The sequence below is a fragment of the Ascaphus truei genome, chromosome 1 (genome assembly GCF_040206685.1).
Source record: "Ascaphus truei isolate aAscTru1 chromosome 1, aAscTru1.hap1, whole genome shotgun sequence".
NCBI lineage: Eukaryota > Metazoa > Chordata > Amphibia > Anura > Ascaphidae > Ascaphus > Ascaphus truei.
Window position 1 is genome coordinate 331,148,648 of NC_134483.1, and position 20,987 is coordinate 331,169,634.

The window sequence follows — 20,987 nt, forward strand, 5'->3', positions numbered from 1 at the left end:
CGAGAGTTTTCCTCTCTTCCTCAGGTCGGCAATACTGATTTACAAAGGTTTCTATGACTTAAACAGAGATTTAGAAAAAGAAAACCAAAAAAAACACACACACTGGAAAGGTAATAAAATTGTGACAAGAAAGGTGAGAATAAGGGATGGGGGTGGGCGGGGGCTGTGCAGCATGAAGGGGGGGTGGGGGGAGGTTTTAGATTGGAACATTGGCAGAGAGGTAGGGAAGACCTTACAAAAAAATTATGATAGTGTGTGAGAAACCCCATATCCGCATTAAGACCCCTTGTTTTGGTGTCAAAGAGTCTTATCATTCTGAGTTCAAATATTTTCCGTTCTTGGGTGCGTTTGAACATTCCATTGAGGATTTTGATTTTTAAATCATTTATGGAATGATCTGGTTGTGAGAAGTGATGTCCCACAGGTGAGAAGTATCTTACTTCTTCGTGGTGGAGTATAGTGTCTGTGCATATTCATTCTGCCTTGAAGTTTTTGGCTGGTTTCCCTAATGTAGCATCCTTGTTCACATTTATTGCACTGAATCATATAAACCACGTTCCTGGATGTGCAGCTGTATGATCCTTTAATATCGAGTGTTCCATGGTTGTGACTGGCTGTGGGATCTTGGCATATATGTTTGCAGAGTTTGCACCGTGTGTTGTTGCACAGTTTTGTGCCATTATATATACACACACACACATATATAATATACACACTGTGTGTGTGTGTGTGTGTGTGTGTGTGTGTGTGTGTGTGTATTAGCATCGTGTTTCCCATCTTCAGCATCGTTTTTATAATCTGCTTTGTGCTCATTTTCAAGGGGCTCATTGCTGGAGTCAGGGTACAAGCTGTCAGTATATGGAAAAATGACGGTGGTGTACTGAAACTGTACGTATTCAACCCTGCAAACCTCCTGTTGATATCCAAATGATGTGTACTTCCCTCCGTGAAAGCGCATTGGTTTTTGTTTTGTTCCTAAAACATGGGATGGATGGTGGTCTCTGAAGAGAGCTTTGAGAACCACTGACAAAGCAACCCCAATATGTCTTTCCAAATGGGTCTATCTGGCTCCAGATTAAAAGATGGTGTCTATGGGCGGGCCAGTGACGTCACGGAGCTGGTTCGGCCTCATTGGGCGAACCGTTCACGTGACCGCCCTATCGTGCGAGAAATCAGATTTGACAGATTTCATGCGCATCGCGCCTCCTCCCGCACGCACGCACGCGCCTGCACGCTGTATGGACGCAATCACTGCCTTTAGGCAGTCTGATCGCGCAGCGTGCGGACGCGTCAGCACGGTCTGCCCTACTATGGCCGTAGCCTAAGGCAGGACTCTTTAGATGGCAGCCAGCCAGCCCACGTGGCTTCATGCTGCCCTTGGACTCTCGGATCCTGCTAGTTTCTTACGCAGCTAAGTCCAGTTATACACACGAGCCCACTTGTAGGTAAAGGTAATGTAAACATATATGGCACATATGTTAATGCTTGCACACTGTTGAAATATAATATTTTTTTAAAGTCTTTTAATGCATCTAAAATTACATTGCAATAAGCTTGTGGCGCTTCTACTCTTAAATGTTTTTTTTGATCTGGCCCCTTTGGAGAACTAGTTGGAAGAGCCCTGCTGTACGGTAAAACTGTGATGGCTGCATGATGATGTCAAGGATTTCTGTTGGCTGTCAGAGTGAGGCTCAACTCAAGTGGCCATATTGTTTTTCCCAGACAAGAATTATTGTGAGGGAATATCAAAATGGAAAATCTCAGGAAGCAAGAGGTCCCCGTAGCTTTGGGGGTTGCTGAAGTTTAGTTCTGGGACCCTTACTTTCAAATAAGGGACTAAGCTTTTTTTTTTTTTGTAACTACGTTTTATAACGATTGAAGCAATATTTATGTTGTATAGATAGAAAGCGAGAGACGGTTGCTAAGGCTGTGCTTATAGTGCCGGCGACGGCAACAGGACGTCGCCCAAAAACAAATGCATTGTCGCCGTCGCAAGCACTTATAGTAAGCGCAACGGAGCGACGCGAATTCTTGAAGCCGGTCAAATTTGATTTTTTTCAGAGGCTGTCGCCACACGTGACAGCCTCTGAACCAATCAATGATCTGGTCGTCCGCGACGTCGCTGCACGATTACAACTTTTACAGTTACAACTTTCGCTAGCGGCGACGGGTGACGTCATCCGTCACGCGCACTATAAGCGCGGCCTAGGGCTGCGCTTATAGTGACGGCGAAGGGACGTCGCGTCAAAACAAATGCATTGGCGCCGTCGCTTGCACTTATAGTAAGCGCTGACGCGACGGAGCAATGGCTTAGTCGCGATCGCTGGAAGTCATCTCTATTTGATTTTTCCAGCGCCCGCAGCCTGACAGCGCAGTTACCGGCACTATAAGTGTAGCCTAAGTTACAGATGTAGAAGGCTTCATTGTTCCCTCTGGTGACGAATTTATGATGGAATATTCAGCGATATTTGGCACTGATCACAGGCATCGAGTTCTCTGGAGACTGATATTCTGCGTGGTATCGCAATGCGTTGGCTAATTTATGTGGGGGAATAATATGTCCTTTTTACATTAATAATACAGTGGCATTGTACATTTGGGGGGTTAAAGTAGTAGTCCTCTGGACCCCCGTACCATCATACTTTGGTCAATGATTATGTGCTACATATCACTCAGAGGCACAAATGCAGCACAACTTCCTTCCCAATTCCCATGCTGCTGCTGCCAGCCTCCTCTGCTACTGACTGAGGTTACTTTGCATAACTCTAGCACTGAAGGAGTTAAACACTCCCCCGCAACATTACAGTGCTCTATCTCCGCCCCTTTGTTTATGTCGTCACGCCGCGGCAGTTGCTACCGGTCCCCAGCCGCGAGCGAAAACAAAGAAAAGGACCTCACGCGATTCCTCCCCGACCCCGCCTCCCTTTCTTCTTTTTTTTTTTTTTTTTTTTAACGCAACTTTATTGAGCGACATGATATGTCACAAACGGGACGATGAAGCCGGGTACGGGAACTGACGTCACACAACGCAAACCATACAAAAAAAATAAAACAAATATCCTCGACGGCGCGTGCTCTGGTTGGCTGAGAGTCGCGTGGCGTTCTGTTTGCGGGTCCGTTGCTGCGGGGTTCTCGCCGCCGCGCGCTGTGGAACTGTGTGAGTTTGTTGTTGCGATTGTTCTAATGACGGACCGTGGGAGGGAGGCGGTGACGTCACAAGCCTGGACGTACTTAGAATTCAATCCCACCCTAGGACACTTACACACTGAGGGGTGCCGACCCCTGCTATCACCCACACTGAGGGGTGCCGACCCCTGCTATCACCCACACTGAGGGGTGCCGACCCCTGCTATCACCCACACTGAGGGGTGCCGACCCCTGCTATCACCCACACTGAGGGGTGCCGACCCCTGCTATCACCCACACTGAGGGGTGCCGACCCCTGCTATCACCCACACTGAGGGGTGCCGACCCCTGCTATCACCCACACTGAGGGGTGCCAACCCCCTGCTATCACCCACACTGAGGGGTGCCACCCCCTGCTATTACCCACACTGAGGGGTGCCACCCCCCTGCTATAACCCACACTGAGGGGTGCCAACGCCTGCTATCACCCACACTGAGGGGTGCCAACCCCTGCTATCACCCACACTGAGGGGTGCCAACCCCTGCTATTACCCACACTGAGGGGTGCCACCCCCTGCTATTACCCACACTGAGGGGTGCCACCCCCTGCTATTACCCACACTGAGGGGTGCCACCCCCCTGCTATTACCCACACTGAGGGGTGCCAACCCCTGCTATCACCCACACTGAGGGGTGCCAACCCCTGCTATCACCCACACTGAGGGGTGCCAACCCCTGCTATTACCCACACTGAGGGGTGCCGACCCCTGCTATTACCCACACTGAGGGGTGCCGACCCCTGCTATCACCCACACTGAGGGGTGCCAACCCCTGCTATTACCCACACTGAGGGGTGCCGACCCCTGCTATCACCCACACTGAGGGGTGCCGACCCCTGCTATTACCCACACTGAGGGGTGCCGACCCCTGCTATCACCCACACTGAGGGGTGCCGACCCCTGCTATTACCCACACTGAGGGGTGCCGACCCCTGCTATTACCCACACTGAGGGGTGCCGACCCCTGCTATTACCCACACTGAGGGGTGCCACCCCCTGCTATTACCCACACTGAGGGGTGCCGACCCCTGCTATTACCCACACTGAGGGGTGCCACCCCCTGCTATTACCCACACTGAGGGGTGCCACCCTGCTATTACCCACACTGAGGGGTGCCGACCCCTGCTATTACCCACACTGAGGGGTGCCGACCCCTGCTATTACCCACACTGAGGGGTGCCGACCCCTGCTATTACCCACACTGAGGGGTGCCACCCCCTGCTATTACCCACACTGAGGGGTGCCACCCCTTGCTATTACCCACACTGAGGGGTGCCACCCCCCTGCTATCACCCACACTGAGGGGTGCCACCCCCTGCTATTACCCACACTGAGGGGTGCAACCCCCTGCTATCACCCACACTGAGGGGTGCCACCCCCTGCTATCACCCACACTGAGGGGTGCCACCCCCTGCTATTACCCACACTGAGGGTGCCACCCCCTGCTATTATCCACACTGAGGGGTGCCACCCCCTGCTATCACCCACACTGAGGGGTGCCACCCCCTGCTATTACCCACACTGAGGGGTGCCACCCCCCTGCTATTACCCACACTGAGTGGTGCCACCCCCTGCTATTACCCACACTGAGGGGTGCCACCCCCCTGCTATTACCCACACTGAGGGGTGCCACCCCCTGCTATCACCCACACTGAGGGGTGCCGACCCCTGCTATTACCCACACTGAGGGGTGCCACCCCCTGCTATTACCCACACTGAGGGTGCCACCCCCTGCTATTATCCACACTGAGGGGTGCCACCCCCTGCTATCACCCACACTGAGGGGTGCCACCCCCTGCTATTACCCACACTGAGGGGTGCCACCCCCCTGCTATTACCCACACTGAGTGGTGCCACCCCCTGCTATTACCCACACTGAGGGGTGCCACCCCCCTGCTATTACCCACACGGAGGGGTGCCACCCCCTGCTATTACCCACATGGAGGGGTCACTGCTATTACTCATACTGAGGGCTGCCACCCCCCTGCTATTACCCACACTGAGGGTGCCACCCCCTGCTATTACCCACACTGAGGGGTCACTGTTATTACGCACACTGAGGGGTGTGACCCCCTGCTATTACCCACAGGGAGGGGGGCACTGCCTGGGTCAGGGTTATTATTAACTGAGCTGCAATGCTTTGCAGTCACAGAACAACATGCAGTCCCAAAGTAACTCCATGGAAAAGATGGCTGTGTAAAAAGCATTATACATGAGATCGATGTAGCCGTGTTAGTCCAGTTGCGATTGTGCAAATAAATGAGTGTCAGTATTGGGTGATTCCTTCTTTTTTTTATTTTTTTTAATTTGAGTTAACCATTGATATTATAGGACAAGCTTTTGAGAATTCAACTCTCATCCTCGGGTCAAGCGATAACACTCAAAGCGATCTAATATAAAGATCAGTGTGTCGCAGAGCGATCTAATACAGGGGTGGGCAAACATTTTTGTTTACACCCCCCTGCCTGCTCGCCCCCTTTATCTTTCCTCCGGCATTGGTGGCGTAATTTGGCGTCACAGCGTTGTGATGTCGTGTTGCCATTTGACTTTATGTTGTCATGGTGACGCGTCACCAGAAGTTGCCGAAGAGAAGTTAAGAGGCCTCACATGCTACCAGGGCATTTTATTTCAATGTTGTGGGAACATTTAACATTGAGCTCTGTAAATGCTGCGATTCAACCCCCAGAAAATTTCGAGCACCACTGATCTAATGCAGCGTTGCGCAAACTGGGGGTCTCGAGACTTTATTGGGGGGGGTGGGCCGCGCGGCAGTTAGAGGACCCGCGCTAAGAGCGCGAGGTCCCTGTAAATTAACTTTCCGGCTTTTGAACACGTGTCTCCATGGCAACGTGGCGTCAAATGACGCCCTTTACCATGAAGAAATGAGGCCGTGGGTCACGATGTGATGTCACATGACCCCACCGCATCATTTGACGCTCTATTAGAGGCGAGGGTGGGCGCGACCGAGGAAGCAGCAGGTAAGGGAGTTTGCGTACCGCTGATCTAATGTACAGATCCATGTGTCACAGAGCGATATAATATACAGATCAATGAGCTGTACAATAATCTAATAATTGTCAGTAGAGCACGGTTCCTCACACTTTCATTTATCTTCAGTGCCCCTAATGACGTCCACGTTTCACGTGACGCAGACGTGCTGGAGGGTCGTTGACCACTGAGGTGGCACGTCCCTCCGATACTGAAAAGTTTTTAATGAGACCGACCAACTTTTTAGCAGTGTGGGAGGACCAGCTTAACACCAACCACCAGCATAAAGAAACGGGAATCTAAAATAATTTTAAGTCGGCCATCAGTACTAATATACAGTGATTAAATGAGCGTGAACTGAACAAGGGTCCTGAAGTGATTATTGGGGAGTTTCAGGAGGTCACAGTTCAGGACCGCAGATATGAAAAAGAAACTGTACCAGGAGTAGAAATACTACCTTGCATGGATAATTGAGGTTATAGTCTTAGTAATGAAGACACACACACACACACACACACACACACACGAGTCGGGCATCCTTATGGAGGTAGTGATGAAGGGGAAGATGTGACCTCCTGAAATGCCTTGGATTTTATTAGGATGAAGTGCGGCCTGTTTTATTTTTGTCACTGATGTGTAACTACTTCCTTTAATATAAAATGTATAAGGCTATCTGCGTTCTAGGACCAACGTGTACGAATGGCTGTGACAACTGGGTGATTTTATTTAGTTTCTTAGCCCAGTGAGCCGGGAGTTGGGTGGGAGATGTTTGGTTTTCTCTGCCATTTGTCACTGTGTGCTCAGGAACAGTTTATACAGGCAGAGCCTCCCTCTCCACCTCCCCTTATCTTTACTGGTTCTCTGAGAAGGGCAGGGTGGTATAAGGGTAATGACAGCACTTGGCTGGCAAATACTTTGACATTTAGAGGCCCCAATATCCTCAAATGCAATGTGTACTTAATATCCAATTAATCCAGCCATAAATGTGCTTCGAATCTAGCATGATTAGGTTACAGAAGCCAATTACTGTACATTGTTTATATTGTTTACATAAGGTTGTTTTTTTCCTTCAGGCTGCCCGGGATTGCCCCTATAGTGTATGATTGAATTTTGTTTGTGCTGCCTCGTCTTTTTTGAGACGTACATTTCATTGTGGTAATTCCTGGATGTACCAGCAGCACTGGTCCAGAGGACCTTAAATGTGTTATATATTGGGTTGAAGACTCGCTTTTTACTTTTTAAAAAAAATTGAGATTCTAGGAGGGAAAGGCATTGTTCACCACTATTGGGGTCTCTTTTTGGATAAACACCCCACCCCTGCAAGCTCAAAAACCCAAACCCCCATACCATCTATATTTGTGTCAAAAGCAGTGTTACCGAGATTGTAACCTCATGTATATAACAAAGGTCAAAAAGTCCCCGTACTACATCCAATATAACAAATTGTGTAGTTACTTATCTGATTTTCTTTTCATATGAGGGTCGTTTTATTTAAATTCATTGGCCAAAACATTTTAAGCTTGCAAACGGCACCACCGTATCCCCTCTCTTGCAAGTCCTAACACTACTGCACCCGCATCAAGGTGTGTGTGTGTTTGTTTTTAAGGACTTGAATCATGGTAGAGACATTACCAGAACAAAAAGAGAAACAGCGCAAAAAACCTCATGGTGTAATATATTAAAAAGTGTTTATAATGTTAAACAGGTAAGTATTGCACGTACATCAAGAAAAATATATATTAGCATGACATGTATAGGGACATGTTACCACTACAGCAAACTGCAACCGTGGATCAAGTTGTATCAGCCTGACGAAGTATATTTCTTATACGAAATGCGTTGGAAAGAAGAGGGCGCGTTCCTATCATTACCTATTAAGGTTTATTTGTATTGCCAATATTGACTTTTTACGGGACATTCTCTGGCTGCTTTCACCGTTCACCTGCAAAAGACGCGACGTGAGAAACTCCATCGGCGCCATCTGAAGACGTCACCAGCGTGGGTGCGGTGAGCTGATGCCGGGAACCAGCAAGGGAGCCCTTCTCTCCGTGACAGCGGCGGCTGTACCCTCACTATACAGCGAGGGGCCCTGATCCACTTCAGTGGAGGGTGTACAAGGACTGCCACCTGGGAGTGTAAGGAGAGATCCGATCCAGTTGCTGGGCTGATACAACTTGATCCACAGTTGCAGTTTGCTGTAGTGGTAACGTCCTTATACATGTCATGCTAATATATATTTTTCTTGATGTACGTGCAATACTTACCTGTTTAACATTATAAACACTTTTTAATATACTACACCAGCGGTGCGCGAACTGGGGGGCGCAACTCCCAGGGGGGGCGCGAAACTGCCGGCGGGGGGGGCGCGGGGTTTACAGAGGCCCCGCGCGCTTCCCGAAGGCACTTAAATTAAGCGCCGGGGGAGCTGCAGGGCCTCTGTAAACCTTCACTTACCTAGGCTCCGGCGGCTTCCTTCCTGCGTTGCCATGGCAACGTGATGTCATGACGCCGGAGCGCAGGTGAGTGGGGGTTATGGGGGGGGGCGCGGGAGTGAGGGACCGCCGTTAGGGGGGCGCAGGGAAAAAAGTTTGCGCCCCCCTGTACTACACTATGAGGTTTTTTGCGCTGTTTCTCTTTTTGTTCTTGTACTAGTTTCGGTTTGTGGGGCCATCCCACGAGCCCAGCGGCACCTACCTCCACTTTTAACAGGTTTTATATTTTGATTCATCACAATTAATTTTTGCGTTAAACACTGTTTTACTTTCCACTGAGTAATATTTTTACTTGAGCACAATATTCACAATTTTATGAGCACAGGTCACTTCTTTTTCACTTTAGAGACATTACCAAAAGATAAAAAGGCATAAAGAGATAATCCATGTACCTGTCTCCCTGCCACTAGAAATAAGTAATGGGAAACGTTTTGATACTGGCCATGGTCTGTGTGTTTCTATCTTACGGTCATTGTTGCCCAGCCCACAAGCATATTGTTCTCATAAAACGGGGGATTTATTCCAAAATGCAGGTTATTTAGGCAGTCATAAGCCGTTTCATAGGATATTTTCGAACGTCTGTATTTTAAAGACCTCAACAATTATATATTTCACCGGTACGCTGCACTTGAAAATTGCTGTTGGACTTGATCGTAAACTGTGGAATTAAGAATAAAAGCAATAAACCAGTTGTTTTTTTTTTACCAGTCTAAATACCTGTTGGGTAAGCGTAAAAAGTCAGTACTTTATTTTGTAACGGTGTCTCCTTCCTTTGTTTGCGTTACAGCGCTATGGATCCAGCTCTCCTGAGAGACCGGGAGCTCTTTAAGAAGCGCGCTTTGATAACGCCTGCGGTGGAAAAGCGCACCGCGTCATCGGAGTCTTCAAAGAAGAAGAAAGCCAAAGTAGATCTGGGCGGGACATCCGGGTCCAAGCAGAGCTCAGGTCAGCTTCTCTCGCACACGTGGGGTTGGGCAGTCGTTCGATATTACCGCGGTGCAGCCCTACTGAGAGGTTTATGCAATAAACGGCTGTGGTGCCAATCGGGGCACTATGACACGGAAACTCCTTTGACCTTAATCAGAGCGTCTGTGCAATAATGTCCCAATCAACACTATCACAGTTAAGTAACCCCCCGAGTGTCTAATGCAATGCAGATCCCACCCATTTTGAGCGGAGATGTTTCTGACAGTAGGTTAGACATGAACATCACTTCTTTGTGTATCTCACTGCATGGAATATGAAGTTACCTGGATGAGGAGTAAGGGTATATCTGCTTTTTGTGAGCAGTCATTAAGTTTTCTATTTGCAAGAGGCACCTGAGCCAAATTCCACTTTGCCTAGTGTGTCGCTCAAGCTGCAAAGCCTCCAAAGTGAATCAGTAACGGTGACGGGACACAGCTCACAGCTCTATGTCTCGGGTGCGTCTGGCAGGAAGGGGGGAAATGGGTGATACAGTGCAGATCTGTTTTTGTTTGTTTTTTTAATACAAATGCCACATCGAGTGAGGAAGAGGGCTGGTGGAAGTGCAGACAGGGTTCTCAAACTTTTCTATCTCGTGGACCGCTTCAATTTGAATTATCATCACTTAGATTGTAAGTTCTCCGGAGCAGGAGTTGCCTTTCCTATTGTCTGATTTTGTTTGCACTTATTATATTATAATTTCCGGTACTGTGTCATTGTAAAGCGCTGAGCACATTGTTGGGGCGAGATAAACAAAGAGATTCATACATAAATCAGGAGGAGGACATAGATTATCAATATGCTAGAACAGCGTTTCCCAAATGGTGGGTCGCGACCCGGCACCGGGCCACGGCACCAAAATTGCCGGGTCGCAGCGAGGCTGGCCGCGCGGTGTCTCCTCCCAGCCCCCCCCCCCCCCCCGCTCGAGTTAAAAAAAATAGCAGCGATTCCCCCCGCGGTCCCGCGCGCATGCGCAGGGCAAGCAGGGCCCGCTCCCTTCCTCCCCCCCGCTCCCAACGTGGGACGGAGGAGGAAGTACCAGCTCCTCTGCAGCCTGCTTCCTCCCGCGACCCGCTTCCAGAGCTCACCTCCCGTGGCACCCCCTCCCGAGCCCACCTCCCGGGGCACCCCCTCCCGAGCCCACCTCCCGTGCCCCCAAGCCCACCTCCCGTCCCGGGCAGCAGGGGATATAGGGGGCAGCAGGGGAAAGCGTCCGGCGGCAAGGTAAGTCACCCCACCCAGTCACTGTCACCCACCCAGTCACTGTCACCCACCCACCCAGTCACTGTCACCCACCCAGTCACTGTCACCCACCCAGTCACTGTCACCCACCCAGTCACTGTCACCCACCCAGTCACTGTCACCCACCCAGTCACTGTCACCCACCCAGTCACTGTCACCCACCCAGTCACTGTCACCCACCCAGTCACTGTCACCCACCCACTGTCACTGTCACCCACCCACCCAGTCACTGTCACCCACCCAGTCACTGTCACCCACCCAGTCACTGTCACCCACCCAGTCACTGTCACCCACCCAGTCACTGTCACCCAGTCACTGTCACCCACCCACCCAGTCACTGTCACCCAGTCACTGTCACCCACCCAGTCACTGTCACCCAGTCACTGTCACCCACCCACCCAGTCACTGTCACCCAGTCACTGTCACCCACCCACCCAGTCACTGTCACCCACCCACCCAGTCACTGTCACCCACCCAGTCACTGTCACCCACCCAGTCACTGTCACCCACCCAGTCACTGTCACCCACCCAGTCACTGTCACCCACCCAGTCACTGTCACCCACCCAGTCACTGTCACCCACCCAGTCACTGTCACCCACCCAGTCACTGTCACCCACCCAGTCACTGTCACCCACCCAGTCACTGTCACCCACCCAGTCACTGTCACCCACCCACTGTCACCCACCCACCCAGTCACTGTCACCCACCCACCCACTGTCACCCACCCAGTCACTGTCACCCACCCACCCAGTCACTGTCACCCACCCACCCAGTCACTGTCACCCACCCACCCAGTCACTGTCACCCACCCACCCAGTCACTGTCACCCACCCACCCAGTCACTGTCACCCACCCACTGTCACCCACCCACCCAGTCACTGTCACCCACCCACCCAGTCACTGTCACCCACCCACCCAGTCACTGTCACCCACCCACCCAGTCACTGTCACCCACCCACCCAGTCACTGTCACCCACCCAGTCACTGTCACCCACCCAGTCACTGTCACCCACCCACCCAGTCACTGTCAAAGTCACTGTCACCCACCCAGTCACTGTCAAAGTCACTGTCACCCACCCAGTCACTGTCACCCACCCACCCAGTCACTGTCAAAGTCACTGTCACCCACCCAGTCACTGTCACCCACCCACCCAGTCACTGTCACCCACCCAGTCACTGTCACCCACCCACCCAGTCACTGTCACCCACCCACCCAGTCACTGTCACCCACCCAGTCACTGTCAAAGTCACTGTCACCCACCCAGTCACTGTCACTGTCACCCACCCACCCACTGTCTCCCACCCACCCAGTCACTGTCTCCCACCCACCCAGTCACTGTCACCCACCCAGTCACTGTCACTCACCCACCGTCTCCCACACACCCACCCAGTCACTGCCTCCCACCCAAGTGTCCCAGTCTCCCCTCCCAGTCTCCCCTCCCAGTCCCCCATCCCCCCCCAACCAGTCCCCCCATCCCCCCCACCCAGTCCCCTCTCCCCCCCACCCAGTCCCCCCCAGTCCCAGTCCCCCCTCCCACCCAGTCCCAGTCCCCCCTCCCACCCAGTCCCAGACCCCCCTCCCACCCACCCAGTCCCAGTCCCCCCTCCCACCGTCCCAGTCCCCCCTCCCCCTCCCACCCAGTCCCAGTCCCCCCTCCCACCCACCCAGTCCCCCCTCCCACCCACCCAGTCCCCCCCAGTCCCCCCTCCCCCCTCCCACCCAGTACCCCCCCCCACCCAGTACCCCCTCCCCACCCAGTCCCCCCCTCCCTCCCACCCACCCAGTCCCTGCCCCCCCCCCTCCAGTCACTCACATCCGTCATTGCCTGTAATTCACTGTTTGTGTCTGTGTGCGTATAGGGGAGAGCGAGTGTGTGTGTGTGTGTATCGGGCTGTGTGTGTGTGTATCTGTATCAGTGTCTGTGTGTGTGTATCAGAGTGTGTGTGTATCAGAGTGTGTGTGTATCAGTGGCTGTGTGTGTGTGTCTGTGTATCAGTGTCTGTGTGTATCAGTGTGTGTGTGTGTATCAGTGTCTGTGTGTGTGTGTATCAGTGTCTGTGTGTGTGTGTGTGTATCAGTGTGTGTGTGTGTGTGTGTGTGTGTGTGTAGCAGTGTCTGTGTGGCTGCGTGTGTGTGTTTATCAGTGGCTGTGTGTGTATCAGTGTGTGTGTGTGTCAGTGGCTGCGTGTGTCAGTGGCTGCGTGTGTCTGTGGCTGCGTGTGTCTGTGGCTGCGTGTGTCAGTGGCTGCGTGTGTCAGTGGCTGCGTGTGTCTGTGGCTGCGTGTGTATCAGTGGCTGCGTGTGTATCAGTGGCTGCGTGTGTATCAGTGGCTGTGTGTGTGTGTATCAGTGGCTGTGTGTGTGTGTATCAGTGGCTGTGTGTGTATCAGTGTGTGTGTGTGTCTGGCTGCGTGTGTCAGTGGCTGCGTGTGTCTGTGGCTGCGTGTGTCTGTGGCTGCGTGTGTCTGTGGCTGCGTGTGTATCAGTGGCTGCGTGTGTATCAGTGGCTGCGTGTGTATCAGTGGCTGCGTGTGTATCAGTGGCTGCGTGTGTCAGTGGCTGCGTGTGTCTGTGGCTGCGTGTGTATCAGTGGCTGCGTGTGTATCAGTGGCTGCGTGTGTATCAGTGGCTGCGTGTGTATCAGTGGCTGCGTGTGTATCAGTGGCTGCGTGTGTATCAGTGGCTGCGTGTGTATCAGTGGCTGCGTGTGTATCAGTGGCTGCGTGTGTATCAGTGGCTGCGTGTGTATCAGTGGCTGTGTGTGTGTGTATCAGTGGCTGTGTGTGTGTATCAGTGGCTGTGCGTGTGTATCAGTGGCTGTGTGTGTGTGTGTGTGTCTGTATATATCAGTGGCTGTGTGTGTGTCTGTGCAGGCCCTATAGCCCAGTATAGGCGATAAAAATTTTAGTGGGTCACGAAGGAGAAGTTCAAAAATAACCGGGTCACGGAAAAAAAAGTTTGGGAAACGCTGTGCTAGAACATGGCAATTGTATGCTGCTCAAAATGAAGGGGCTTTTTTGACTGTAAAGCTGATGTCACAAAGCAGTCTACAGCTGATCTACTAACTGTAAAGGCAGAAGACAAAGTCCGCAGGTAACAGCTGTCTGAAACTTCAAGGTCAACAGGGACGACCATCAAGGTCAACAGGGACCACAGTTTGAGAAGCTCTGTTCTTTTATTAGCACTCCTATAGGTGTGTGAGGTGTTGTTCATGTTCCAAATGTTTGTGCATTCATGCTTTTTCCATCTCTAGTGTTAAAAGAGCAATCTATGCAATATCCTAGGTGTGTTTTTCTAAATAAATCAGTTCTGTAGTATTAGATAAAACTACATTTTGTTTTCTTTTAATCAACTCGTAATGCCATTTTTAATGAATTCTAATATACCGAACATCCTTTAATTTCCATAGCAGGTTATAGCCCACTTCCACAGCACTGCAATATATTTGCCACACTTTCCTGTTTGTGATCATTTGTTGCCAATATTCCCAGCAGTTTGAGCTGCAAACTGTAACAATAGATAATGTTACCTTTAGTAATATAAGGATACATTGTAGCTGCTGAGTTACAGTGACTGAAGGATTGACTAAAACTGAAAGGCAGTGTGGCGGTAGGGAGGGTTTGGCCCGGGGTTAACGGGGTTACCCCCCAAGGGCCCCCCTCTAACGTCGCCAGGGAGACAAGGGGTTAACTGGGCTGAGGCCCAGAAATGTGATTTTACCCTTGTTATAACCTGTAAATGTATTCTCCCCTGTGTCCCTGTCCCATTGTAATGTCTGGGTTAATCAGTACCTGCATAACACACACACTGGGTCATCAGGGGTTAATGGTGTAAGCCCAGTGGGCTAGTTAATGCGTTATCTGTGTATTCCCTTTGCCTCATGGGCCTGCAACTGCCTGTGTCAGCGTGTAAGTGGATTGCCTTGTATGGGTGGCCTCTTATGAGGAATAGCTGCAGGGCAGGGATGTCTGGAACATGAGGGGAATATTTTAACCTGTCTTGCCTGCCAGCAAGGTATTCTGAGCCTTGGGGTACAGCCTCCGGGTCACCCCCCAAGTACACACATATTAAAAATATAACTTTGTCATAAGAGGGACATATATTTTGGATAAAGTGACTTTTTGCAGTTTTTGAAATACACAGGCAGAATGCTAATGGTGTGCTAATGTACAGGCAGAATGCCTGTCTTTGTAATGCGTAAGGAACCAAATGGTGCCTCATATGAGTATTCACGTTTTGATATGCAAGCTTCCTCTCTGGAAATGCATATCAAAAGAGGAGTCTGAGCTAGGTGTGATACAGAGCTCAAGAAGTAATTACCTAATTGGTTATGCGAAAAGCCAATAGCCCACTTCAAAAGGTTTTATTGATGGGGCCAGGGGGGGGGGGCTACCCCCAACAGGATATCAAAAGTGAGTAACTTTATTAAATATAAGAATACTATGAGATGTCCTTGGCTGAACCGGCTAAGAATTACATAAGTGTATTGGCGGGAGTCAGCCGATCTTGGGGAGTCTAAACCCTGTATAGGTACCTGCTGCTAAATGCCAGATATTAATATCTCTATTAATGTTCATATTACAATGTAATTTTTGGTCTTCCTGCGAGCGTCAGGTGCCACAGACCGTATTAATATATCTCACCTGACTGTGTGTATTACGGAACGGAAGTTATGCAATGATTTGCAGTAAATATGAAATTTTGGTTGAAGTTCTGAGAAACTGCAGCCCCCCTGCTATGATAATGAGCAGGGAAGAGGATGTCTTTGTAAACGTGGTAACTCACATTTACACACCAAGGTTTCCTGCAGGAGTGAACATGACAAATGTCCTCCCTGCTTCAAAGGGTTTATTGATGGGGGGGCTACCCCAAGCTGGAAGTCCCAAAATGAGCTTCAAAAGCTTCCAAGGGACATTTGCTAGCCGTCTCGGCACCTAAGGTTACAGATAGAGGGACAAACGGTATATAAACTAGCTGTCCACCCTCTATCAAGTTGTTCATGCTGTTCATGTTGTTCATGCTGTTCATTGTCTTGATGCAAATGTCTTGATGTCTGCATGTCATCAGGCCTGTGTCTTTTATGACCTGCCTGCTTTGCTGAGATGTCAACGGAATTATGGGAGAGGTGGCAGTCTGTAATCCTGCTGACTTTCTTGCCATAATCTTTAAGTAAGTGTCTATATTTTGCCTGTTATTGTATACAGGCATACCCCGGTTTAAGGACACTCACTTTAAGTTCACTCGCGAGTAAGTACATCTCGCTCAATAGGCAAACGGCAGCTCTCGCATGCGCCTGTCAGCACGTCCTGAACAGCAATACCGGCTCCCTACCTGTACCGAAGCTGTGCGCAAGCGGGGAGACTATAGAGCCTGTTACAAATGTGTTATTTACATCTGTTATGCACGTATATGATGATTGCAGTACAGTACATGCATCGTAAAGTGGGAAAAAGGCAGTGCTTCACTTTAAGTACATTTTCGCTTTACATACATGCTCCGGTCCCATTGCGTACGTTAATGCGGGGTATGCCTGTAATCTGTTGTGTTCACCTTTATCAAGGAATAAATTCTATTTGTTATATCTAAGTCTCGTCCCAGTTCAAACCCAGGTATATATATATTTATATATATAGTTTTTGGTGTACAATTACAGCCTGTCGCAAGCTCTCGTGACAGGCAGCCATTTAGTGAACCCAGGGAAACAGGATCTTTGCTGATTTAAGCTTATCTGATGGCTTTATTTATGCCCGTTTTCGTTTCACAGTTTAAAGCAGTTGTTTTTTATTTTTTAATGCCCCCCCCCTTTTTTTTTTTAAAGGGTGGGAACCTGTGGTCCCCCTGAGCCAAATGCCACTATTTTCAGCTCTGGAGACACCGGCTCCTGAGATTTAAACCCAGTGAAGTTACTAGGTTTAAATCTCTCAGGCAAAACAAAATGGCTGCTAGATCTCAGGCCAATAGAAAGTTACAACATCATTGGTTGCTGCTTCCTATTTAAATACCCTTTCAAATTTTGGAAGTAATGCCGGTAACTTCACCAGTAAGTATCTCGGGAACCGTGTGGTCCCCGGAGCGGAAAATAGTGGTTTCAACTCCCAAAGGAACCCCTCAGTTCCAATCCTGTAAAGAAAAAAAAGAAAGAAGTGGTTACTTCGGGCGGATTGCTCGTTTCGTTACTGTAAGTTGGTCATCTATTCATGAATTCCTTACTCTGGTTGTGAAAACATTTCTCGTCCAGTAAACTCATAGGTATAGATGTTACTTATAGTAGATGTTGTTGCTATTTTTCTCAGTTACGTAAGTTAGGAAACGTATCCATATGACCACAGGTTGTATTTGTTTTATCCATGTTGTTAGTTTTAAAATCGTCTCATTCCAAACAAACTTGATGTAGTGTTTATTTGGTGGCCTTTAACAAATAATTGACCATTTCTGTAATATATCTCAGGGAGAAACATTGCAGCAGAGTGTTTTTGCTCTGTGAAACCCTGCAAGCTGCAGTCCATGTTTTGATTCTCTTTTCAATGATCAGATTGCAGCACAACCCTGAACCCATGATTTGTCCAATGCACACAATAAGCAGGTAGGAAAGGAGACAATTATTTTGAAGCAAAACGTTGCAAAAAGCTTAATCCGATTTGTATATATTTATTCGGAATGAATCGGAGTAAGCCTTTTGCAACATTTTATTCCCAAAGTGTCTCCTTGTCTACTTTCTTATGTGCAGTCACTGGATCCAGGTTGGGACTCTGTGATCAACACAGACAAGAGCATCAAGAATGTGCATGTTCTGTACCTGTTTGTGGGTATTGGAGGGCCACTTTATCCTACTACAAAGGCCAGGATTGTCCAATGATTGCAGTTCTCCGGCTGTTGACATTCACAGCTCACTAGCACTGCCCTTTAGCCCTCTCCAGATAGCAATACAATACACGATTGGTTAAAAACAATATAATCTGTGGATTTACTGTGTTTTAGTTAGTGGACGGACAAGGTCAATAACACACAAAATTACCACTTCTGGCCTGGTGATGTAATGACAGTGCTTGTTACGTTCAGTATATACATAGTTAATGAGGTTTATTTATAACATGTTTTTACCAGGAAGTAATACATTGAGAGTTACCTCTCGTTTTCAAGTATGTCCTGGGCACAGTTATGATGACAAATAATACATGGTTATGACTACAGTTACTGAACAGGGTATACATTATATACAAGACATTTCATGCACCGTTAGAGATAATATATATTATAGGCGTATGTAACGGTTACAGACCAGATTAAAATGTGAGACAGCCTTAGTTTTGAAAGAACTTAGACTGGTGGTGGATGTGAGAGTCTCCGGGAGATTGTTCCAGTTGTGGGGTGCACGGTATGAGGAGGAGGAGCGGCCGGATACTTTGCTGAACTTAGGGACCATAAACAGTCTTTTGGAGTCAGATCTCAGATAAGTGCTGCATGTGGTAGGGGGAGGAGCTTGTTCAGATAGATGGGTAGTTTACCCAGAAAGTATTTGAATGCAAGACAGGAAAGATGAACTTTGCGCCTAGACTCAAGTGATGACCAATCTAATTCTTTGAGCATTTCGCAGTGATGTGTGTTGTAGTTGCATTGGAGAACAAAACGGCATATTGAATTGTAGAGGGTGTCAAGTTTGCTAAGGTGGGTTTGGGTGCCGAGTCATATTCTATGTCCCCATGGTCGATAATTGGCATTAGCATCTGCTGTGCGATACGCTTTCTGACCAGCAGACTTAGGGAGGATTTGTTCCTGTAAAGTACACCTAGTTTGGCATAGGTTTTGGATGTCAGGGTATCAATGTGCATCCCAAATGTTAAATGGGAGTCAAACCATATGCCCAAGTATTCAAAACTAGTAACAGGAGTTAGGCTGGTGTTATCGTTGGTTCGGATCTGGAGCTCAGTCACTGGAAGCTTTAAAAAATTTAGCCTTGGTCCCAAATACCACTGTTACAATCTTGTCAGTGTTTAAAAACAGTTTGTTTTGGGAAATCAAATTTTCAAGTCTCAAAAAGTCAGACTGAAGTATGTGTTCAAGGTCGGAGAGGCTAGGGCTGTGTGCATATAGGATTGTGTCATCTGCATACATGTGTCTTGAGGCTCCCTTACAAGCTGTAGGAAGATCATTGATGAAAACTGAGAAGAGTAGGGGCCCCAGAACAGAGCCTTGCGGGCCATGCAGGTGATTAAAAAAAGACATTTGTCTATCCAGCAAGGTCCCGCTTTTTGGCGATCCACTGATACGGCGGCACCGAGAAGGGGGCCGTCATGTCTCCTCCTGGCGTACATGAGCAGAACGTAGCTTGCACAAGGGGGAAAATGCCGGGTTGCGCATGCGCAAAAGGGGGGAAATGCCGGGTTGCGCATGCGCACAGCTGAAAATCGCTGGTTCCGCTTTCCGGCGATTTTCCCTATACGGCGGGCCCTTAGAATGGAATCCGCGTATGCCCGGGGCCCTGCTGTACATATAAACCAATTACATTGTTAAAACTGGCTACAAAATGACGTGTGTGTGTGTGTGTGTGTGTGTGTGTGTGTATATAACGTGAGGCTGCAGCTACAGGATGGCATGTAGATACATTTTATCAAAATAGTGTAAGGGTAAACATACTGCCATTTATCTACCAATATCTCCCAGTATATACATATTGTATTGGTGCTGGACGGAAGTTGGATAATTCTGGTAAACCAATAACCAGTGTTCAAATTAATTTAATGAAGACAGGACTAGGGGTGGTACTGCCTCTGAGGTGGGACCGTATCCCAGTGCCGGCTCCCGTGAGTCTGCGCAAATCCTTTTTAATGTTTGGTGGCTACATCTCGGGGAGATAGCGCTTGCAGGCAATGCTGGGCAGAGAAATTTGTGACTGAAAATTATGTGTGCAGCGTTGTGAACACTGCAGTGATGTTGTGTTTCGCTATTTCTCTACTGCGGTGTTTCTCAACTGGGGTGCCGTGGGTTGGTACTGTGGGTTGCCGCGGGTCGGTACTGTGGGGTGCGCGGCCGGTACTCCCCATTCTCCCCGAGCAGGGAGAAAGCCGGGCTGTTAGCGGGATGGGCATATTTCTCCATCCTGATTGGCTGCATTACCCAACAGCAGCCAGTTATGAGCTGGGGATGTGGCACAGCAGAGGAGGAGGAAGCAGCGTGGGCAGGAGGTGTGCTGTGTGTGCCGTGCGCCGTGTACTGTGTGTGCGCCGTGTGCGCCGTGTGCGCCGTGTGCTGTGTGCTTGATTTTAATAAAAAGTAACTTGTATTTACATATGAACCTCTTTTTTTTTTTTTTTCCCCCACTGGATCCAAACTCTCTCTCGCTTTCTCTCTCTCGCTTTCTCTCTTTCGCTTTCTCTCTTTCTCACTCTCGCTTTCTCTCTCTCTTTCTTTTTATCGCTTTCTCTCTTTTTCTCTTTCTGGCTTTCTCTCTCTTTCTCGCTCTCTCTCTTTCTCGCTCTCTCTCTTTCTCGCTCTCTCTCTTTCTCGCTCTCTCTCTTTCTCGCTCTCTCACTTTCTCGCTCTCTCACTTTCTCGCTCTCTCTCTTTCTCTCGCTTTCTCTCTTTCTCGCTCTTGCTTTCTCTCACTTTCCCTCATTCTCGCTCTCGCTTTCTCCCTCTCTCTTTCTCTCTCTCGCTTTCTCTCTCTTTCTCGCTTTCTCTCTCTTTCTCGCTTCCTCTGTCTTGCTTTCTCGCTCTTGCGCTCTCGCTTTCTCGCTCTTGCTTTCTCCCTCTTTCTCGCTCTTGCTTTCTCCCTCTTTCTCGCTCTTGCTTTCTCCCTCTATCTCGCTCTTGCTTTCTCCCTCTTTCTCGCTCTCGCTTTCTCTTTCTTTCTCTCTTTCTCGCTCTCGCTTTCTCTCTCTTTCTCGCTCTCGCTTTCTCGCGCTTTCTCTCTCTTTCTCGCGCTTTCTCTCTCTCTCGCTTTCTCTCTCTTTCTCGCGCTTTCTCTCTCTTTCTCGCTTTCTCTCTCTTTCTCGCTCTCGCTTTCTCTCTCTTTCTCGCTTTCTCTCTCTCTTTCTTTCTCTTTCTCGCTCTTTCTCGCTCTTTCTCGCTCTTTCTCGCTCTCTCTTTCTCTCTCTTTCTCTCTCTTTCTCTCTCTT

At 49.1% G+C, this 20,987-nt stretch overlaps 1 protein-coding gene across 1 annotated transcript in view; it reads left to right on the forward strand.

Annotated features, from left to right (window-relative positions):
- The first annotated feature begins 2,998 nt into the window (after positions 1-2,998).
- GTF2E2 (general transcription factor IIE subunit 2) overlaps positions 2,999-20,987 on the forward strand; it is a 52,256-nt gene continuing 34,267 nt past the window's right edge. The window contains exons 1-2 of the mRNA XM_075607428.1: positions 2,999-3,157; positions 9,453-9,610. Of these exons, the coding sequence (XP_075463543.1) occupies positions 9,457-9,610 (154 nt within the window). The 5' untranslated portion in view covers positions 2,999-3,157; positions 9,453-9,456. The remainder of the gene's footprint in view (positions 3,158-9,452; positions 9,611-20,987) is intronic.